Source organism: Salvelinus fontinalis, chromosome 39, assembly GCF_029448725.1.
Source record: "Salvelinus fontinalis isolate EN_2023a chromosome 39, ASM2944872v1, whole genome shotgun sequence".
NCBI classification, from domain to species: domain Eukaryota; kingdom Metazoa; phylum Chordata; class Actinopteri; order Salmoniformes; family Salmonidae; genus Salvelinus; species Salvelinus fontinalis.
Genome location: NC_074703.1, coordinates 14,434,327 through 14,453,697, shown reverse-complemented (window position 1 = coordinate 14,453,697; position 19,371 = coordinate 14,434,327). Strand labels below are relative to the sequence as shown.

General features: G+C 43.7%; 1 protein-coding gene across 23 annotated transcripts in view; it reads right to left on the bottom strand.

The window, feature by feature from the left end:
- Nucleotides 1–19,371, bottom strand: part of LOC129838266 (liprin-alpha-2-like) — a 277,919-nt gene that overhangs the window by 168,942 nt on the left and 89,606 nt on the right. Inside the window, exon 1 of one of the 23 annotated variants that reach the window (XM_055905108.1) lies at nucleotides 6,155–6,783. The exons of 20 other annotated variants lie outside the window; for them this stretch is intronic. In XM_055905108.1, coding sequence (XP_055761083.1) covers nucleotides 6,155–6,235 — 81 coding nt within the window. In that variant the 5' untranslated portion in view covers nucleotides 6,236–6,783. Of the gene's footprint in view, nucleotides 1–6,154; nucleotides 6,784–19,371 lie in introns of those variants that run through there. 2 more of the 23 variants (XM_055905109.1, XM_055905116.1) reach the window with 2 other exon arrangements.

The window sequence follows — 19,371 nt, the reverse complement described above, 5'->3', positions numbered from 1 at the left end:
GAGACGCACAGGTGGCTTAGTGCGTGGTGCCGGAACTGGAGGCACCGGACTGGAGACACGCACCATAGAGAGAGTGCGTGGAGGAGGAACAGGGCTCTGGAAACGCACTGGAAGCCTGGTGCGTGGTGTAGGCACTGGTGGTACTGGGCTGGGGCGGGGAGGTAGCGCCGGAAATACCGGACCGTGCAGGCGTATTGGCTCCCTTGAACACTGAGCCTTCCCAACCTTACCTGGCTGAATGCTCCCCGTCGCCTGACCAGTGCGGGGAGGTGGAATAACCCGCACCGGGCTATGTAGGCGAACCGGGGACACCATGCGTAAGGCTGGTGCCATATAAGCCGGCCCAAGGAGACGTACTGGTGGCAAGATATGTAGGGCCGGCTTCATGACATTTGGCTCAATGCCCAATCTAGCCCTACCAGTGCGGGGAGGTGGAATAACCCGCACTGGGCTATGCACACGTACAGGAGACACCGTGCGCTTTACTGCGTAACACGGCGTCTGCCCGTACTCCCGCTCTCCACGGTTAGCCTGGGAAGGGGGCGCAGGTCTCTTACCTGCCCTTGGCCCACTACCTCTTAGCCCCCCCCCCAAGAAATTTTTGGGTAGTACTCACGGGCTTTTCGGGCTTCCGTGCTAGACGCGTCCCCTCATAACGCCGGTTTTGGGCTTGATTCTCCGGTCTCCAGCCACGTCTCTTTGCTGCCTCCTCACCATCGCTCCTGGGCTCGCGCTGCTTCCATCTCCTCACGAGCGCGGCGATATTCCCCAATGTGCGCCCAAGGACCTTTTCCCTCCAATACTTCCTCCCAAATCCATGAGTCCTGATTTCTTGGCCGCTGCTCGAACTCATGCTGCTTGGTTCTGGATCGGTGGGTAGTTCTGTAACGGTTTTCCTCCTCCTCATCCGAAGAGGAGGAACAGGGATTAAACCAAAATGCAGCGTCTTGAGTTGACATATTTATTTACAGAAAACACGAACTTGACTATAAACTAACAAAAACAACAAACGGAGTAGACAGACCTGGACGACGAACTTACATTAAACACGAAGAACGCACAAACAGGGAAAATAGACTACACAAAATGACGATGTACAAAAACAAACCGAACAGTCCCGTATGGTGCGACAAACACTGACACAGGAGACAACCACCCACAACGAACACTGTGAAACAACCTACCTAAATATGACTCTCAATTAGAGGAACGCCAAACACCTGCCTCTAATTAAGAGCCATACCAGGCAACCCTAAACCAACATAGAAACATAAAACATAGAATGCCCACCCAAACTCACGTCCTGACCAACTAACACATACAACAAACTAACAGAAATAGGTCAGGAACGTAACATCTATGAGCGATACATTTTGCCAATATTTTTGCGTCGCAACATTGACTGGTGAGGGGCCTCCAATTTTTTTGTGAGACTGGGTCTTTATACTGGGGGCGCTACTGAGTAATCAATGTTTATTTTTGTGTGTCAGACAGTTAACATTTATATATGAATAATTAAGACACATTTCATTAGTGAAGTTCAAGGAACTTGAAACTAAATTAAAAATAACATTATTTTGCTTCTTCATTCAAAATGTCCTTTGGTGAGACAATGGATCCATCATTTCTAACTATTTTCTGAAGGTTCTTTTTGGAGGTGAATAAATTCCTCAAACTCCTTTTGTTTTGCATCTAAACTATTCAGAACTTCTGTAGAACATTTATCAACACCAATGATGTGTAATGTTCTATTTCTGCTGTAAGTCTTTTCTCTGTTGACCCAATCTATTTGTTGTTTTTGGTATGAAAATGTGATTGAATGATCTCTAAAGACGCACTTAAAGGCATCCTGTATGATAAGTGGATCTGCTGGACCTGTATTATGCAAGAAAAAAATATGTTAGACCCTCCTTAGATTTCTTAAAAAATGTACTGTCTGTCAACAAACGGATCTAATTTCCAATATTCCCGTCCTCATGGAAAGATTGTCATAGTTAAATGGAGGGCTATAGGCTGATGGTCTGATCGCATTCAGTCCTCAACACATACTTTTTTCACCATAGAAAAGGATACCAGAAAGTAGTCAATCTGACTAGCTTGATTTAGACTCTTCCAAGTATATCTTACTAGATCTGGGTTTTTAACCCTGGTGTTGTCTTAAGGGTAAAAAATGACCTGCCACTATGTTCAACAGCAGAGAATTTTTTTAAATATTTTTTCATCACAATGAAAAATTGAGTTTAAGTGTGCTACTGATTGAACTCAGCCAGCAACTTCTGAAGAGGAAGATCACCATGGTTGGCACAGTTAGAATGAACAAGCCTGAGGTCCCCCCTGCACTCCTCGCAACAAGGGGGAGAAAGGCCTTCTCATCAAAGTTTGCCTTCACCTCCACCAACACTCTAGTTTCTTACCTCCCAAAGAGGAAAAAGAATGTGGTCATCCTGAGCAGACTGCACAAAATGATTGAGATCAGTGATTGTGAGGACAGGGAGCCAGCCATAATCCTGGACTACAACTACAATAAAGGAGGCGTGGACAATCTGGACAAGGTGATTGGAACTTACAGCTGCAGGAGGATGACTGCCCGCTGGCCCCTGGTCATCTTCCATAACATCATTGACGTGCCCTCATACAATGCCTTCGTGATATGGGACAAGATCAACCCTACCTGGATGCCTGATAAGCAGAACAAGAGGAGGGTGTTCCTGGAGCAGCTGGGAAAGGCTTTTGTAATCGCAGACATTCAAAGAAGGGAGCACCTCCCCCGCACAGCAGCCTCTGCAGCGCTTGTGAAAGCTGTTCAGGGAGCTGAATCTTGTCCTGATCCACCTGAGGCTGCAGCTGGGCAGGCAAGAGGAGGAGATGCCAATTCTGCCCCCCAGAGAAGGACTGTAAAACAAATACTATGTGCTGCACATGTGAGAAATACATCTGCAACGTCCATGCACACACACTTGCATATTGTCCTACATGTGCGAATTAGAGTTGATTGATTTATGTTCTTCACATTTTTTGTTTTGTATCTATTATCTTATTTTATTATTGTGTTATTGTTGTTGTTTATACACCTTGTGGGTGGGGGCAATGGTTAAAAAATGGGAGAATACTAGTATTTTGTGGTTTAATTCCTCATTGTACAGTATATAAGAATATATCACTATGTTGCCAAAAAGTTCAAGACGGTTATTGTTTCCCTTCAATAAAATGCATTAAAAATGACTTTCTGCACATTTCTGTTACTTTCTTAGGCTACACAAGTGCTATCTCTTGCTAAAAAATGTATGTTTACACGTATGCAGTACCTTAAGCAATAATAATAATAATAATCACCTTTAGTAAAGAAAATAATTGGTGTCCACTGATTAAATGCAGTCTTTCTACATTGTGAAGAGGGAAAACCCAGATATTCACAAAGTTTGTGATGAATGACAGGTTGTTTCTTCATGCAAAATATATTTGGGGTTTAAAATTCAATTAAGCTGCTTTATTTTAGGGGTTTAGTGAAGACGGATGTTTTTTGACCCTTAGGACAAGGGGAGTATACAGAATGTTAAGACTACACAAGGTTTAAGCCTCCATATATTGGCCAGTTCCAACAGGTCCATAATATTCCTAATCACTTTGAGCCCCAAAGGGTGATAGTTGGTAGTATGACAGCCTTTACAGTGTGTTGATGTACTTAAAACTGTGTTGTAGTCCCCTATCATTATAATAAGAGTTATTTCAATTTTGGTGACTAATTAGATTATTGTAAATATTTCCAAAGAAGTTTGAATCATCATTATTTGGTCCATATAGATTTATGAGCCATAACTGTTTGTCATCAAGTAATATATTCAAGGCAATCCATCTTTGTTAAGGATCTATTTTAATTGATTGTACCTCAAGATCCAAATTATTTTTGAGTAGGATCATAACACCATGTCACAACCTGGCCTTAGTTATCTTTGTTTTCATTATTATTTTAGTTAGGTCAGGGTGTGACATGGGGAAGTTTGTGTGTTTTTGTATTGTCTAGGGTGTTGTATGGTTTAGGGGGTTAAATAGAGTAGATGGGTTAGTGTTCAGTGTAGGTGTCTAGGAAAGTCTATGGTTGCCTGAATTGGTTCTCAATCAGAGACAGCTGGTTATTGTTGTCTCTGATTGGGAGCCATATTTAAGGCAGCCATAGGCTTTAGCTGTTTGTGGGAAATTGTCTATGTGTAGTGTTTGTGTCAGCACTATCTGTCTTTATAGCTTCACAGTCGTCAGTTTTGTTATTTTGTTAGTTCGTGTTAGTTGTTCGTTTCTTGTTTGTTTTCTCTCTTCTTTAAATAAAGAAGATGTATTTTGCACACGCTGCGCCTTGGTCCAATCTCTCACAGCAAGACGATCGTGACACACCATTTGAATTTCTTAACCCATGCTGAAATACATTTTACCATACCATTCTTTATCCCAGATCACTTCATCAGAAGATATTGAATGAGTTTCCTGAAGACAATAAATATGGCAATCCTTCTCCTTAAGCCATGTAAAAAACAATCTTATTTTGTTATTATCAGCCAAACCATTGAAATTACATCTGGCTATACTTAATTCACAGATCACCATGATGGGTTACATTTTAAGATACTGATCCTTGTCCTTACCATCATTTTGATACACTTATCCATCATTTGTACACACGTATTCATACTAACTGTAAGTCATACCTTCAGTTGTCCTCCAATACCTCTACCACAAAAACAAAAAAGCTATGAACAAAATACATTTACCCCCAAAAAGTCTAATCCCTATCCTAACCGGTCTCCCTAGTGGAGCATGGACCGCTAGTGTTGCTCCCAGCATGTGTCCATGTTGCACTTGGCAATTACTACACAAACACTAATAAAATAAATACATTATAACACTCTCATAATACAATTGTTTGTTACATGCAATATGTTTTGTTGACTTCACGTGACAGATGTTGCTCTCCGGTTTTGTAATGAAACAAATGTGTGGTTGAATTTATTCTGCCACTGTGTCTTCTTATTGTCTCGGCCTCAGGCCTATATATTACGGTGTCAAGGCATATAAACTAACAGGTTATAGGGCAAACAACGCAACTATCACAACACATAATATGGCCTTTTCTGGAATGGCTTCCCCGGTGAATTTACTCCCTATTGTAATAGTCAATATGAAGAGTTTTCTATTCAATTTTGATAGTATACTAGGGTATATCTTATTTTAAAAGTCGAGAACTGAGAGAGTATATCAGAATACTATGCAAATATTACATATAGAGCGAGGATATTAATAATTTCATTCAATTATACATGGAGCAAAATGGAACTATCGCTGGATTCAATAGTGCGCCAGAGCTCAAATCTCAGGTTATTTATTTAATGAAGGGAATAACACAGTAGACTATCTTCCCATGACATTACACAAAGTATGTGGGAAGCATGCACGTGTAAATCTGTAGGACTGGAGTCTGATTGGATAGTTCAGACCTGCTCTTTTCTGTCCATGTCATCTCATGGGATGAGAGGAGGAAGCAGGGATGTGTCCTAATATTATGATCGCCGTCTAAGTGACTCTGTGGTAACGCACATCCCCAGAGGAATTTTAACTGTTGTCGCTTGAACGCACACACGTGCCTGCGGGTGACGCCTTTTCACCTCTTATTCAACACATTACAAAACCCCATAAAGCTCACCCAGTATACTACTCCACCACTTTGACTTCCTAAATGCATAAAATACATCCCAAGGCAAGTGGAAAAACGATTTAAAGCAACTTACAATAAAAAAGTATTATGGGTAGTATAACGTTGAGCAAACCGTGCCCATGCGCACATAGGGTTGGTTTCTAATTACTCACCGAATTTGAAACAAATAATATCCCAATACCTTTAAACCATGTGATATGCTAATTTGACAATCATAACAATACCTTTAGCACTATAAAATACAAGCAGTGCTCCAAAAGCGCCCAAGAAATCAATGTAGCCTAAACATAGCGAATGTCCTTTAAATAGAGCAATGGTCAGCCAATAAACACATCACATTCGTTTCGAGAAAAACGTAAATATCGACAATCAAACCCCATATTGAACCAACGCCCATCGCATGGTCGCATTTACTGGCATGTCAACATTCGGAGGAATAGTAAAGGTACTTGCCTGGAATGTGTAATATCTTGTCCCGTTCGGCGGGTGCACCTTCGGGGAGTTGGTCCCGGTGCTCATATCTGAGAAAATCATATTTCCTTCGAAGCAATCCAAAAGTGGTCAGTGATTTTAAAAACCGATGTAGCCTATTCAGAATATCAAAACATGTGCTTGCACACATCTGGGTGCTGCAAATGATAACTTCAAACCTGTCCCGACCGAGGTCTCGTGGTGGCAGCACTCTCGGCACCGCACACCCACATCCGAGAGGGTTCAGGCAAGGCAACGCGCAACGGTCGCAATCGAAAGATGAGACCCCTCTCTCTCCAGTTTCTTCACAACCGATCAGAGGCGCAGTGGACGCTGCTCTCTACAATGCAGGATGTGTTATCGATTGGCCGGCTGAGAAAAAGTCGGTGTAATATAACGGGGTCCATGATTGCCTTGCGCTCGTCGCACAGCACAATTCTGATAGTGCCTCGGACCAGTCCATCTGTTTGCCACGATAATCACCTCCCTCCTAGCGCGTTTACAGGGGAAGGAACCTCTCTCTCCCTCACTATGTTACTGTGAGGAATGATCGCATTCCTAAGGTATTCGTTTTCTCTCCAGAAAAGAGAGGAGCATCAGTGTCCATGATGTGTGGACTATTGATGTGCTAGATAGTGTGTGTACTCAGTCATTTCCGTTATTACCAGCTCTCGATTTGTACTAAATGTGTACAGTGTTTATGCTACAGTTTATTACATGTACTGTACAGTAGGATACAGCTTCCATATCCCATACCGAAATACTTGAAATATACAAAATTGTCCATATCATTTGTTTCCATACAAATGTATGCATTCCAAATACATTTACAAATGCTATAACATCTGAAAATCTGTGTACATGACCAATAAACTTTGATTTGATTATACTGTAGGCAACGCCCTCATTCATTGTAAGGTGTGAGTGTGCGGATCTTGGCAGGCAGGAGCAGTGTGCAGTAATGACTTCACTGGGGACCAGCTAGCAGCACCTCCAGCACAGAGCACCTCCAGCACAGAGCACAGCACCTCCAGCACAGAGCACATAGCACAGCACCTCCAGCACAGAGCACAGCACCTCCAGCACAGAGCACATAGCACAGCACCTCCAACACAGAGCACATCACCTCCAGCACAGAGCACATAGCACAGCACCTCCAGCACAGAGCAGAGCACAGCACCTCCAGCACAGAGCACATCACCTCCAGCACAGAGCACATAGCACAGCACCTCCAGCACAGAGCACATAGCACAGCACCTCCATCACAGAGCACATAGCACAGCACCTTTCAGCTCTGGCCTGAGTCAGGCAGATCTCCCTAAGAGAGATCCTTACAGAAGGATAAATAGAAGGAGGGAAAAAGAGAGTGAGAAGGAGAGATAGAGGGATAGAGAGAGAGAGCGGGAGGGGGAGAGAGAGAAGGAGAGAGAGGGAGAGTAAGATGTTCAAGGGACGTTATGTGGGACTAAAGGTCCAACCGAGTAGTCACACATAGAAAGGTCTTTCCTCTACATCTACTTTTCATTAGAGGATGTGTAATCAAAGGTTATAAAACCGCAGTATGTAGTATTACACGTGGTCTGCCTTGAACCAATTCCCTCAACCAGACCACTTGCTCAAAATCCATTTCCAGAAATCTTCAATATCTTCCATATTGATTTTTCCCTACTCCCTGAGTTCTCTATAAAAAGAGAACCGTTTCATTCATTTAAGATGAATGCAGCATTGACCAAGAGAAGCTTTTATCTACCATTTTATAAAGTGGAGGACATTTAGTTGCATAGACTTCCTATGAGGGGGATGGCCTGGTCTGGCCTCATCCAATTTCCTCCCATCGACTGGCTCCTCTCTCTGGGAGAGTACAAACTGCCATTGTTGAATTATGTAATCCAATTCCATGGTCAAGGTACCAATAGTCCATTTACAGGACTTTATTCAATAAAACATTTAAGACTTATTTCTTTCTTGTTTAAAGGGATACTACGGGATTTTGGCAATGAGGCCCTTTATCTGCTTTCCCAGAGTCAGACTAGTGGATACTATTTGTATTTCTCTTGTGTCCAGTATGAAGGAAGTTAGCAGTAGCTCGCAAGCCAATGCTAAATGGCGTTAGCACAATGACTGGAAATCTATAGGAATCTGCTCGAATGTAAAACCACTTCATTGCCAAAATCCCGAAGTATCCCTTTAAACCCAATGCGGACATCCTATTAGAATGTCTTGGTAGGCTTATTAAAAGTGAATATTTATGCGTAACGCATTGCAACAATTTACTCTTAAAAGAACACTTAAAATTCAGATGTACTTGTTTGACTAACTCAGCTAATGTATTTGGCTCTTAACTAAATAACGGTGAAAAACATAGCAGACTTTGTGGGTGACCTTGATTCAGTTGAGCATAGACCCATGCTAGTGGGATATGACGCCGAGGGTATCAAAGCATATGCTCTTTATACTACAGCTTTTCCTTTAGTGCTACCAGCGCTACATCAGATCCTATGAACTACAGTTCAACAGTGTTAGGCCAATATTTGATATGTTTCTGACCCCATCACTGGAAGCACTCCAAACCATTCATAGTTTGCTACACGGCAAGCCGGGGACCAGAAATATCCTTTTGGTCTTGACCTTAATTGCATAATAACCCTCTTCAAAATGAGATTCTGTATCAGTAGGCGGCTCAGACTGGGCGAATAATAATAGGATTCTGGTAATTACGGGAGCGTGTGGTAAGGCTCTGGTCCTCAGAGCTGTGAAATGCCTGTGGAAATGAGCATTAATCGAGAGACTACCGTGTCTTAGCCACCGTCTGATTCCCCAGGGCCTCTGCTCTAATAAGAACCGATGACATCGTGCTGAAGCTGCTGCAGCCATCAAGTTAAAGTCATGGAAATGGAAACGAGCAAAAGACAAGGGTTTTAAACGTTACCTAATTCTCCTCTCTCCCCTTTTGTTTCCATCCATAGAGACCTGAATGCTGGGAAGTGGAACTGATGCTCCACGTCCTCTACCCCCTACGCAGAGAGATGCCAGGGCAGAGCTGGGCACAGACAAGGCAGATGGGGCCTAGTATCCAGAGCTCTGATTGGATAATGAGCCTGTGCCTGAGCATTTGCACACAGTGGTATAGCTCCCAGGGGCGATAGGGGAGGAGAAGTCTGTACGTCTGGGCTGTGTCCTCAAGCATGCTGAGCCGCTCACCACCACATAAACACAACCAGCCAGATGTGTCTGTCTGTCTGTCTGTCTGTCTGTCTGTCTGTCTGTCTGTCTGTCTGTCTGTCTGTCTGTCTGTCTGTCTCTCCTCAGTCACTGTTGTCATGCTTTAATTCCGTCCATATGTAATTGTAATGTACGTAACATCTAGGAAGCGATCTGTCTCTGTCATTATCAACAGTTGTTTTGGGGCTTCTTTACGGTGCTTGCTAATTTCCATCCATATAGTCATGAACATCAGTCCTTTCTACAAAGGAGAAGCATCAGGAAGACAGACATATAACGATGACACCCAAGGAAATTCTAAACATTAAAATGACTAGAATCCAAAACATTTTTATGGGTACAAATTACAGGAGTGGATCCATTTGACTGTGTGCTCAGTTTCAGGGTGAATGACACACTCTTACCCTGGGATAAAGGCCAGTTAGTGTGACTTGAACTGCTTTGTCAGTTTGAGTCACACCTGTCTGCAAGAAAGGTGTTTTGATGGACAATTGGCTCGCTGGTCTAACATTGTTTCCTAGTGTGACCGTGATAGCAGCACTGTGCTCTGCACGGTGTACTGTACAGTGCTATGCTGTACTGGGCTGAGCTGTGCAAGAGTGAGGACATACAGAAGGATCATGGGAGCCTGGGGTTACTAAGCCTGGCCGATCAGCTGTCATGCAAACAGACCTGTCTGCAGTGGCCAATGACATCATCATACAGATGTGCAGTGGGCCTGGCTTATGCCCCTGCGAGCTGATTGGCTGTTGAGACAGAGCGCTGAGCTCTCAATCCCGTGTGTCTGGCTGGCCTGCTCAGAACAGCATGGTTTAAGTCCTCATAGGAACACTGCAAATCTGACACACGATCGCAGACACACACATTTGATTATATTTGATTGCCTTAGAAGAGTTTTACTGTAAATCAAAATAGGCGATAACTACAGTACAGGCTATTGTCATGTAGTAAACGGTATTACTTTTGTAAATACTGCAAATATGCAGTAATACAAGTGGTGTTGATTAAAGTCAATACATGCTGAAGACCCTTCATCTATTCAGCTCCATTAAAGCAGAGCATGCCTAGAGAACAGCCCTGCTCGTTAAGACCAACACCTGAGTGTGTGTGCAGAGTATTCACACACACACACACACACACACACACACACACACACACACACACACACACACACACACACACACACACACACACACACACACACACACACACACACACACACACACACACACACACACACACACACACACACACACACACAACAGATAAGCCCTGCTCATTAAGACAAACACCTGAGTGTGTGTGTGAGTGTGTGTGTGTGAATACTCTGCACACACACACACCTCTGTTGGAATCCCTAACAACACATACAGCCCGTGTTTGATCATTCCAATGCTCTAATTTTCGAGGCCAGCTGACAAGATAGTAGCGTTGTTAGTGTGTGTATCAGACTAGAGGAGAGGGCTGTGTTTTCTAACCACGGAGCACAGCTAATACGTCATTAAGCAGGAATGCGCAGCGTTTCTTTGAGAAGGCCTTGTTAGAGACACAAGAATGCCTCATTAAAATCTCAGAAGGTAGAACGCATGATACACATTATGGTTAATGAGCTCCTATTCCCATAGAGATGGCAGAGGAGGAAATACAGAGGAAAATAGAATGTGGTCTCTTTCAGGTCTAATACTACAGAATACCTTAGAACACCTCCACTATGTTCTGTAATGAATTATCTACTAAAATACACTTCTTACCTGTCACGTGGTTGGTGTAGCATTCAGTGAGGACTAGGCTATTCACATTGATATTTTCTCAATCTAAAAACAGAATTAACATGAATAGATAGTTCTATTATTAATGAGGCATTGGACACCATTGATAAGACAACCAATATCTTTCAGATTGTATTATCAAACACTGTTCCAGGATGATTTGATAACCGACACAAGCTATCGACCAAAAATATTGATATTTTGAGACAGAGATTGGCGTCTGATTATTCCTGTTATTATCAACCAATCCAATGTGTTTGTGAAGCCCTTTTTACATCAGCCGATGTCACAAAGTGATGCACAGAAACCCAGCCTGAAACCCCAAACAGGAAGCACCCAAATCATCTCAACGCTCCGCCACGCTGTCCAAGTGGATGACGTGACACACCTGAGCTGAGGCTCCAGTGATACAATCACTATGGAAACCATGACACTCGGCATGCAGAGAACACCGAGATACGCAAACACATATGAGAATGCGGCAACACACAATATATATGCATGAAAAAGTGAGAGACGTGTGGTAGGTGTGTGCGGGTTTGTGTGTTGAGATGAAGGCGTGTGTGTGTGTGTGTGCCTCTGCCTGTGTGTTTGTGCATCTGTGCGTGACCGTGTGTGAGCATGCAAACATGTTTGGGAAGTCATATTTTGCTGCACGCTTCTTTGACCAAACAGCCACTTATACTGCTTATGCAAATGTGTTGAAAATGAGGCACAGTACAGCAAGGAGAGGCTACAACACAAAGCAGTTATATAACTACTGGTGTATAAACCACTGACCTTCCAAGGCTACCCATCCAATATGGAACACTACCATTAAGCAATGAGGGGGGGGGACGAATAAATACATCAGGTACAAAATGTAAATGAGTGAAGACTTTGAAATATAAGTTTGAGATATAAGTTTGAGAAGTACAATTTCAGATTGTGACTGTACATTACTCATCTCATATGTATATACTGTACTCTATACCATCCACTACATCTTGCCTATGCCGTACTATACCATCACTCATTCATATATATTTTATGTACATATTCTTATTCATTCCTTTACACTTGTGTGTATAAGGTAGTAGTTGTGGAATTGTTAGGTTAGATTACTTGTTGGTTATTACTGCAATGTCGGAACTAGAAGCACAAGCATTCCTCTACACTCACATTAACATCTGCTAACCATGTGTATGTGACAAATACAATTTGATTTGATTTGAATGTGACACTTCAGTAGCACGCTGGTTTAACCATGGAGCTGCTGAACGGCAACAGAGTACCCCAATTATGTGGTTACAGAGACACTCCTACACCCTCTCCCCAGGGGGGTTATTGAAATGACAGAAAACTATTCTGTGAAAAAAAACACAAACAATTCTGTAAGTCTGTTGGAGTTCATCTGCCCTTTCATGCGACGGAAAAATACACGTTTGAAACCCAAACTGTCGGAGAGGATGATGTTGTTGGAAGATGATACCTGCTGAGCTATAAGCAGCATTACTTCCAGCCAAATCACGCTAATCATCAGAATCTTATGTGAGACAAGAAAATTCACCTTCAAAAGCATGTTTCCCGGCTGTATGACTGCAACGGCTTGTCAGTTTCCGACTGTTTCTTCTCCTCCAGTTTTGTAAGTCATCCTCATATGCAGAGGCAGGAAGCTACTGCACCTTGCTACAGAGTATCAAATCCTAATGATCTCCTGTTACATAAAATACATCGGAGACACTATTTACAACCTCTCCTCACAACATAAATACAAATGATGTGAATCAGTATTACGGCAACAAAAAGAGACTTGGTCCATACGACTACATATTCATTAGGTTTGCTGCGGAGGCATCTTTCCGCGGATTGCAACATCTTGAGGAAAACCTCATCAAACATGTACACTAAACCAACGTGATTCAGGACAACATGCCACGTTTTCCCCTTGCACTATTCAATGGGCGTACATATGTGACCACTCACTCATTCCAAAGCCACCACCAGTGAGTCAAATGAAATCTCCTTGATCCTCCAACCTATCAGCAACCGCCAACATACAGTATGTCATGCATGTACCAGAACTTGGCACAGTATGGAATCAAATGGCATGATTGGATAATCCCGCAATACGGAGCAGGAGGTAAACCTCCAACAGCCCGTAGTTCATGGGGACGGGTCGACTGCATGCTTGATATGCAGCACATGATAGATCTCTCCGGGGAGACAGACATGTTAGCATTAGCATTTCTACTGTCACCGTGCATAGAGACACACAGGGGAAAGAGACAGACATGTTAGCATTAGCATTTCTACTGTCACCGTGCATAGAGACACACAGGGGAAAGAGACAGACATGTTAGCATTAGCATTTCTACTGTCACCGTGCATAGAGACACACAGGGCAAAGAGACAGACATGTTAGCATTAGCATTTCTACTGTCACCGTGCATAGAGACACACAGGGCAAAGAGACAGACATGTTAGCATTAGCATTTCTACTGTCACCGTGCATAGAGACACACAGGGCAAAGAGACAGAGACATGTTAGCATTACCATTCATACTGTGACCATACCCAGCACACAGTGCCAAACATAGGCAGCCTTAACAAGCTGACTGGAGACAGAGCCAGGCTTCAAGACGTCAGGCTGGGCTGTCGCACAGTACCGACAACAGCTCCCCAAAGGCCGGGCCTGTCAGTTAAGCTAGTACTAAGTCTGCACAGAGCCATCCACAGGGTGTGGAGGAGAAGAGAGACAGATTACAGAGAAGGAACAGATCAAAATATGCCATGAACAAGCTCCCTCGGTGCTTCACTGTGAGGAAAGCCTAGTTCCTTTATATTTCATTATGGAGCAGGAGTTGCAGAGTAAATTGACTTGATAATACATAATAATGTTATATCTAGCAGAACCCCCTCCTACCGCTAGCTCCTCTCGTCTGTGTAATGTGTAACTTCCTGTGTAATGCGAAGCAGCCTTCATATTGGCCTGTCGGTGTTGAGAGGACCCCTCCAGGCGACTGTCACGCCGCCACCCTCCCAAATCAGACGTGTCAGAACCTAATTGGGCCGTTCCCCACTCTAACGCTGCATGCCAAATCCTCTACTGGCTGTGCTGGGATGATCAACAACAAGTCACTTTCATGTTAGACTGTTTTTCTGCCAAATTAGCCTGCAAGATACCTTTCACAGCCATTATTGTACCGTATTCTTCCTCTGTCTCCAAGAACCCTCCCAGCGTTTTTGTAAAGTTCCACTGTCGTGAGAATTTTCCCCAAATGAACCAAGACAGACACCCAAACAATGAGTTACATGACGGTCGGCCAAAACAAAATGTCTGTCTTATCTGAGTGGGAGATGTTTAAGTCATGGCTATTGGGCTAGGGCCAGACTTTTTCCTGACCATGTGACCTGATCAGGAAAATATCTGTGCCTTAACTATAGTTTGTATCTAACTACGGCCCACCATTTAACCTGGACACAGTCGAAGGTCAGGAAACAGGGTCCTAGTCAAAGCACCCCCCCCCCCCCCCCCCCCCCCGATGAACCTTCTTCAACCAGATCTAAACCAGACCTAAACCAGACCTAAACCAGACCTAGAACTGCAATGGCATATTGATGGTGTCAGCACAGGTACAGTGGCAAGAAAAAGCATGTGAACCCTTTGGAATGACCTGGATTTCTACATAACTTGGTCATAACATTTGATCTGATCTTCATCTAAGTCACAACAATAGACAAACACAGTCTGCTTAAACTAATAACACACAAACAATTTTACTTTTTCGTGTCTTTATTGAACACACTGTGTAAATATTCACAGTGCAGAGTGTGAAAAGTAAAGGGAACCCTTGGATTTAATAACTAGTTGAACCTCCTTTGGCAGTAATAACCTCAACCAAAACATTTTCTGTAGTTGCGGATCAGACCTGCACAACGGTCAGGAGGAATTTTGGACCATTCCTCCTTACAAAATTGTTTCAGTTCAGCAATATTTTTGGGATGTCTGGTGTGAACCGTTCTCTTGAGGTTGAGTTCAGGACTCTGACTGAGCCACTCCAGAAGGCATATTTTCTTCTGTTGCAGATTTACTTCTGTGTTTTGGGTCGTTGTCCTGTTGCAACACCCAACTTCTGTTGAGCTTCAAATGGCGAACAAATAGCCTTACATTCTCCTGCTAAATGTCTTGATAAACTTGGGAATTCATTTTCTGTCGATGATAGCAAGCTGCCCAGGCACTGAGGCAGCAAAGCAGTCCCAAACCATGATGCTCCCTCCACCATACTTTACAGTTGGGATGAGGTTTTGATGTTGGTGTGCTGTGCCTTTTTCTCTCCACACATAGTGCTGTGTGTTCCTTCCAAACAACTCAACTGTAGTTTCATCTGTCCACAGATTTATTTTGCCAGTAGTGCTGTGGAACATCCAGGTGCTCTTTTGCAAACTTCAAACATGCAGCAATGTTTGGACAGCAGAGGGTTCTTCCGTGGTGTCCTCCCATGAACACCATTCTTGTTTAGTGTTTTACGTATTGTGGACTTGTCAACAGAGATGTTAGCATGTTCCAGAGATTTCCGTAAGTCTTTAGCTGACACTCTAGAATTCTTCTTAACCTCATTGAGCATTCTGCACTGTGTTCTTGCAGTCATCTTTGCAGGACGGCCACCCCTAGGGAGAGTAACAACAGTGCTACCAGTGATAACAGTAGCAACTTTCTCCATTTACAGACAATTTGTCTTACTGGTGGACTGATGAACATCAAGGCTTTTAGAGATACTTTTGTAACCCTTTCCAGCTTTATGCAAGTCAACAATTCTTAATCTTAGGTCTTCTGAGATCTCTTTTGTTCGAGGCATGGTTCATATCAGGCAAAGCTTCTTGTGAATAGCAAACTCACATTTTGTGATTGTTTTTTATAGGGCAGGGCATCTCTAAACATCATCTCCAATCTCGTCTCATTGATTGGACTCCAGGTTAGCTGACTCCTGACTCCAATTAGCTTTTGGAGAAGTCATTAGCCTAGGGGTTCACATACTTTTTCCAACCTACACTGTGAATGTTTAAATGATGTATTCAATATAGGCAAGAAAAATACAATAAGTTGTGTTTCATTAGCTTAAGCACACTGTTTGTCCATTGTTTTGACTTTGATCATGATCAGATCAAATGTTATAAAACAAATATATGAAGAAATCCAGGTAATTCCAAAGGGTTCACATACTTTCTCTTGCCACTGTACGTACGTGGCCAGCCCTAACAGACAGCCGGGACCTGTCACTCACTCACCCTGCTGCACAGGTGTGACATCACCAGAGCCCTGGTGACTGGGTGGGACCTCATTGTACTGATGGGATGTGACACGGGTGGCACGCAGGGCTCCCACGCACCTTTTCAAGGGTAAAGCCACTGCTGTGACAGACGATGTGACAGGCATTTAAATAGAACCCACAGCTCCAAAGTTCAGCAGCTGTCTCGGTCTCCTGCTACTATGACGACTGTAGTCTACTCACATCAATACAGCTCAATGAAACAGAGGAGAACCACTTCTTTGACAATAGATTGAGAAGTGGTTTTGAAAATGTACATATTTTTTCTTGTTCACATCAATGCAGATATCTCCCTCCCTCCCTCCCTCTCTCCCTCCCTCCCTCCCCTGGTGAGCTGAACATCTCCTGGGGGGGACAGATTAGAAGTGATGTCATAGGGCCAGGGAAGCAGGGCACGGCTACAGCACACACAGTGGAAGGATGAACCCACTCTGCCTCCCTTCCTGTCGCTATCTCTCCATCTCACTCACTCTCACCGGCACACATGTTTCATGTGAGAGTCCTTTGAGGTTCAGCTCCTTATGCCAACAAGAAAAACAGCAGCATGGTTGTTTTCAGGGTTGGCTGTGTCTTATGTGGTGGTTTTGATGAATCCATTAATTCAGCATTTGGCTTGTGTGCGTGTGTGTGTGTGTGTGTGTGTGTGTGTGTGTGTGTGTGTGTGTGTGTGTGTGTGTGTGTGTGTGTGTGTGTGTGTGTGTGTGTGTGTGTGTGTGTGTGTGTGTGTGTGTGTGTGTGTGTGTGTGTGTGTGTGTGTGTGTGTGTGTGTTGCTTTTTGGGTCAAAGGTGAATGCAATCAAAAGGATCCTGTTTTCATTTAAACTGTACTATTTCAAAGCAGGTTATGCAAGACAAGTGTTTCTAGTTGGCACTGAGCGAGAGACCTGAGGGGTTATTTTCAAGAACATACACTTAGTTGGTTGTTAATATGCAGTACTATGAACAAAGGTATTGCTCATGGGGAAATTCCCAAATACCTCTTGCTTTGGAACAACAAAGATACGACTGATCCTGCTTGGAAGCTCATTTGAAAGGCAGACATTTGGACATAGTGGTGTGATTTCAAAGAATACGACTATGTTATGTTTACATACTGTGGCTAAGTTAAAAAGTTCCAATGGAACACCCCAGAGAGAGCTGAGGGTTGAGGAGACAGGAGTCGGAGGAGATGGGTTTTAAAGAACCTTTACTGAGGCATGCAGTGGTGGGGGTTTCCCTCTGGGAAACTGAGCCCTCAACCCCAATACCTGATCCCTGACAGACAAGGGAAGCATAGGGAAAAGCCTCCTGATGTCTCCCATCTCTCATCTCCCCTTTCTCTGACCCAGACACCTCCGCTCCATACTGGGGGAAGTGGGGAAAAGTACATGTACACACACACACACACACACACACACACACACACACACACACACACACACACACACACACACACACACACACACACACACACACACACACACACACACACACACACACACATCAGGACTAGTGGGGGTCATGCAACTGGGGGAAATCACACCCTTTGCAGCCTTGTGATGAAACTGCTGACAAAATGGTGACGGAAGAGCCTGCTTCGTGTGTTTGTTTGAAATGCAATGTTATATGATCGCAACTCCCACCTGGAATTCTTCCCGGCGTTTCTCCTCAGATGGTTTTGATTTAGTTCCTGTTTCTCATTTCTCCCGTAACCTCCGCGTGTTGGCTGAACTCTCGGCGTAAATATCTTCTGGTGAGAAACTCAGTCGGCGTTATTTTCAACAACAAACGCCCGCGTGTTACAAGTGCTGAATGTCTAACCGTTATTAAAGCACACCGGGCGTGTTTGTGGATGGTTGGGTTAGGCCACAATATAACCTATTGTCTAGCGTAGCAGAGAAACTTCCTCCCACTTCTAATAAGTGTGTTTGTGGGGATGTGGTGCATTGCATTCATTTTCATCATAAGGCGCTGAGTTAGGCATATAGGATGTCAATCAAGGTAGTCAGCATGGTCAATCATGTGTATGTGTGAGTGGGGCCAGCCAGCGGTTAAGTTTAGTACTGTGAACATCAACTTCACACGAGGGGTAGTGAGACGTACAGGAGGATTAGCACCTAAGTGGGGGAGTCTGCCATTAAAATAAAGGTTCAAACCAATGTAAGTACTAGAGGTTACAGAATGCTATGACCTATGATGTGTGTGCGCTCGCCATACATCTACGTGGGTTTAGATTAGCGACACACAGAAGATATACAGCGACCACTGTACGTCCTGGAAAATCAACGGTCAGCGCTCACGCCAAACGTGCGCATTGTTCCAGTGTCTGAAACAGAAACCTGAATAAGCCCCGATGTGGGTTTTAAGGCCCAGTGCTGCGGACTCCCACCGTGTCGTGTGAAGGCAAAAAGGACGAGCAGCTGCTTTACAGCGCTGCTGATTAGAAGACAGGTCCATTGGTCATGTAAAGCTAACGACTGAGTCAGCACCACAGTTAGCTGTTTATACAGCTCCTCAGTTTCAACGCCAACATTCTGTCAGTTCGGAAGGTCAGGCTGTTTTGAGGCATGTCTCACCAAAGCATCCATATGCATCACCTGGTAGCCACATATAATAGATTATGAAAGCGGAATGCTTGCAGTGAAACTTGAATAATATATTTGGTTGATTATTCAATCAAAAGTAACGTCAAGGTAAGACATAGCCAGGCAGTAGACCTGTATCTCTTCAAGTTACCAAACTGTCGGGCGTACGGCTATATCCTCTGGGGGTATGTGCAGTCGATTTTGGGAGGTTCTCTCTGTTTCGTGATACAGTTACAGATCCTACTGGGCACCAGTCCATGAAGAGGTCAACACCCCAGACCACAGCCCTTAAACCACAGCCACTAAGATCACCATGACAACCATTAGATTATCTC